We start from the raw sequence: 1386 nt of genomic DNA, 5'->3' as shown, positions 1-1386 counted from the left end.
ACTGTCAGATTAAATATACTGTAAACAGTTGGGGCTATTTCTTTCAACCTTGGGATGGAATACGCATATGGAAAATCGAAATCTTAAAAAGAAAATATGCTGATTATTGCATAATAATAAAAATGAAAATGTCATGCTGCTGTATAATTGTATAACTAACAAATACTCATAAATATTATGTTAATAAGAAGTAATTACGAAGTATTAAATACAAATGATTTTGCTGAACTTTTTATCAATGCTCTGACAATTTGGAAATAATAATCGTATTTTCATTTACCGTTATAACATCTTAAAATAATAAAAAATTGTGCAGAGGTCTGTAGAGTCGGTATAAGTCCCCCAAGTAATGGTAAATTTCTATCTCGAGATAGAAGAAGACAGGTTCCTTCTTGGGCAGAAAACAAAACGCTGTTGCATGAAGTGTAAGTAGGTGCTTCACAAAAAGCAATACAGCGTTTCAGAGAAGATGTTACAATAAGATGAATGCGCTGAGCATAAAAGTTTTCTACAAAAGGCAACCCAAAAAACTCGCAATTCTTGTGTGTAGAAGGTGTGTGTATTGTTGCTGAATCATTCCTCTGATATACACTTTGAACTATGATTCCTGCAGGAATATTTGAAATGTCTAAATAAAATACCAAAATATATCAAACAGTTTATTTTCTGATTTTAAACATTCATTTGTAAATTTTCTGGTTTTTATTACTTTAAAAAATTATGCGAAAAATGGAAAATGTTTTGTCTGGTGTATGGTAGAAAATTTAATTTTTCATAAGTGATAAGTATCATACCTTCGTGACAGCTGTGCAGTAGAAGATGCATCGACTGCCCTATCTGGTCGATTGGTAGCAAAATATGATCAGTTGCATTTTCGTAATACAAATTGCACACTTTTGCAAATGGACTGTATTTGATTAAATTACAGGAAGGTGAAAGCTGGAAACAATCAGCTACACAACTTTCCATACTGCAATAGGCCTGTTTAATGTGAAGAACGTCCTCGTGGCGAATTTCTTTTGCAGTTAACACACAGGTAGTGTCCAATTTTGGAATATACAATGACATCCACGAGCAATCGACCAGCTGACGAGGAAACATCACATTAAATGCTTCATTGAAAGATTCAACTCACTTAGACTTACGAAGCAATTTATGAAGCACATTATTGCAAGAGTCGACCATTGCCTTAACATTGTATCTAAATGTAATTTATCTTTTCATGCGTGTTATACAATTGATTCCGGTTTGCAAGATCTCGACAAATTTCACGCATCTGTTCGCGTTAATCAGTTGTTCGGCAAATAAATTTTGCATTCCGGAGGATGAATATTACCTTCGAAAACGGGGATGACATCATTTTAAAAGTTTATTAGTAATTAGTGT

The 1386-nt window shown here is 33.1% G+C and overlaps 1 protein-coding gene across 1 annotated transcript; it reads right to left on the bottom strand.

Annotated features, from left to right (window-relative positions):
- Window positions 1–19: 19 nt before the first annotated feature.
- Window positions 20–1101, bottom strand: Tsp_12890 (hypothetical protein; the record flags this gene model as incomplete). Its single annotated transcript, XM_003367266.1, has 3 exons — window positions 795–1101; window positions 281–628; window positions 20–82 (listed from the first exon to the last, which is right to left on the bottom strand). Coding segments are annotated over exons 1-3 (718 nt in total), but the record flags the coding sequence as incomplete, so codon positions are not given.
- Window positions 1102–1386: the final 285 nt, after the last annotated feature.

Source organism: Trichinella spiralis (assembly GCF_000181795.1).
Source record: "Trichinella spiralis strain ISS 195 chromosome Unknown Scfld4558, whole genome shotgun sequence".
NCBI lineage: Eukaryota > Metazoa > Nematoda > Enoplea > Trichinellida > Trichinellidae > Trichinella > Trichinella spiralis.
The sequence above is the reverse complement of the archived record's forward strand: the minus strand, read 5'-3'. Positions and strand labels throughout refer to the sequence as shown.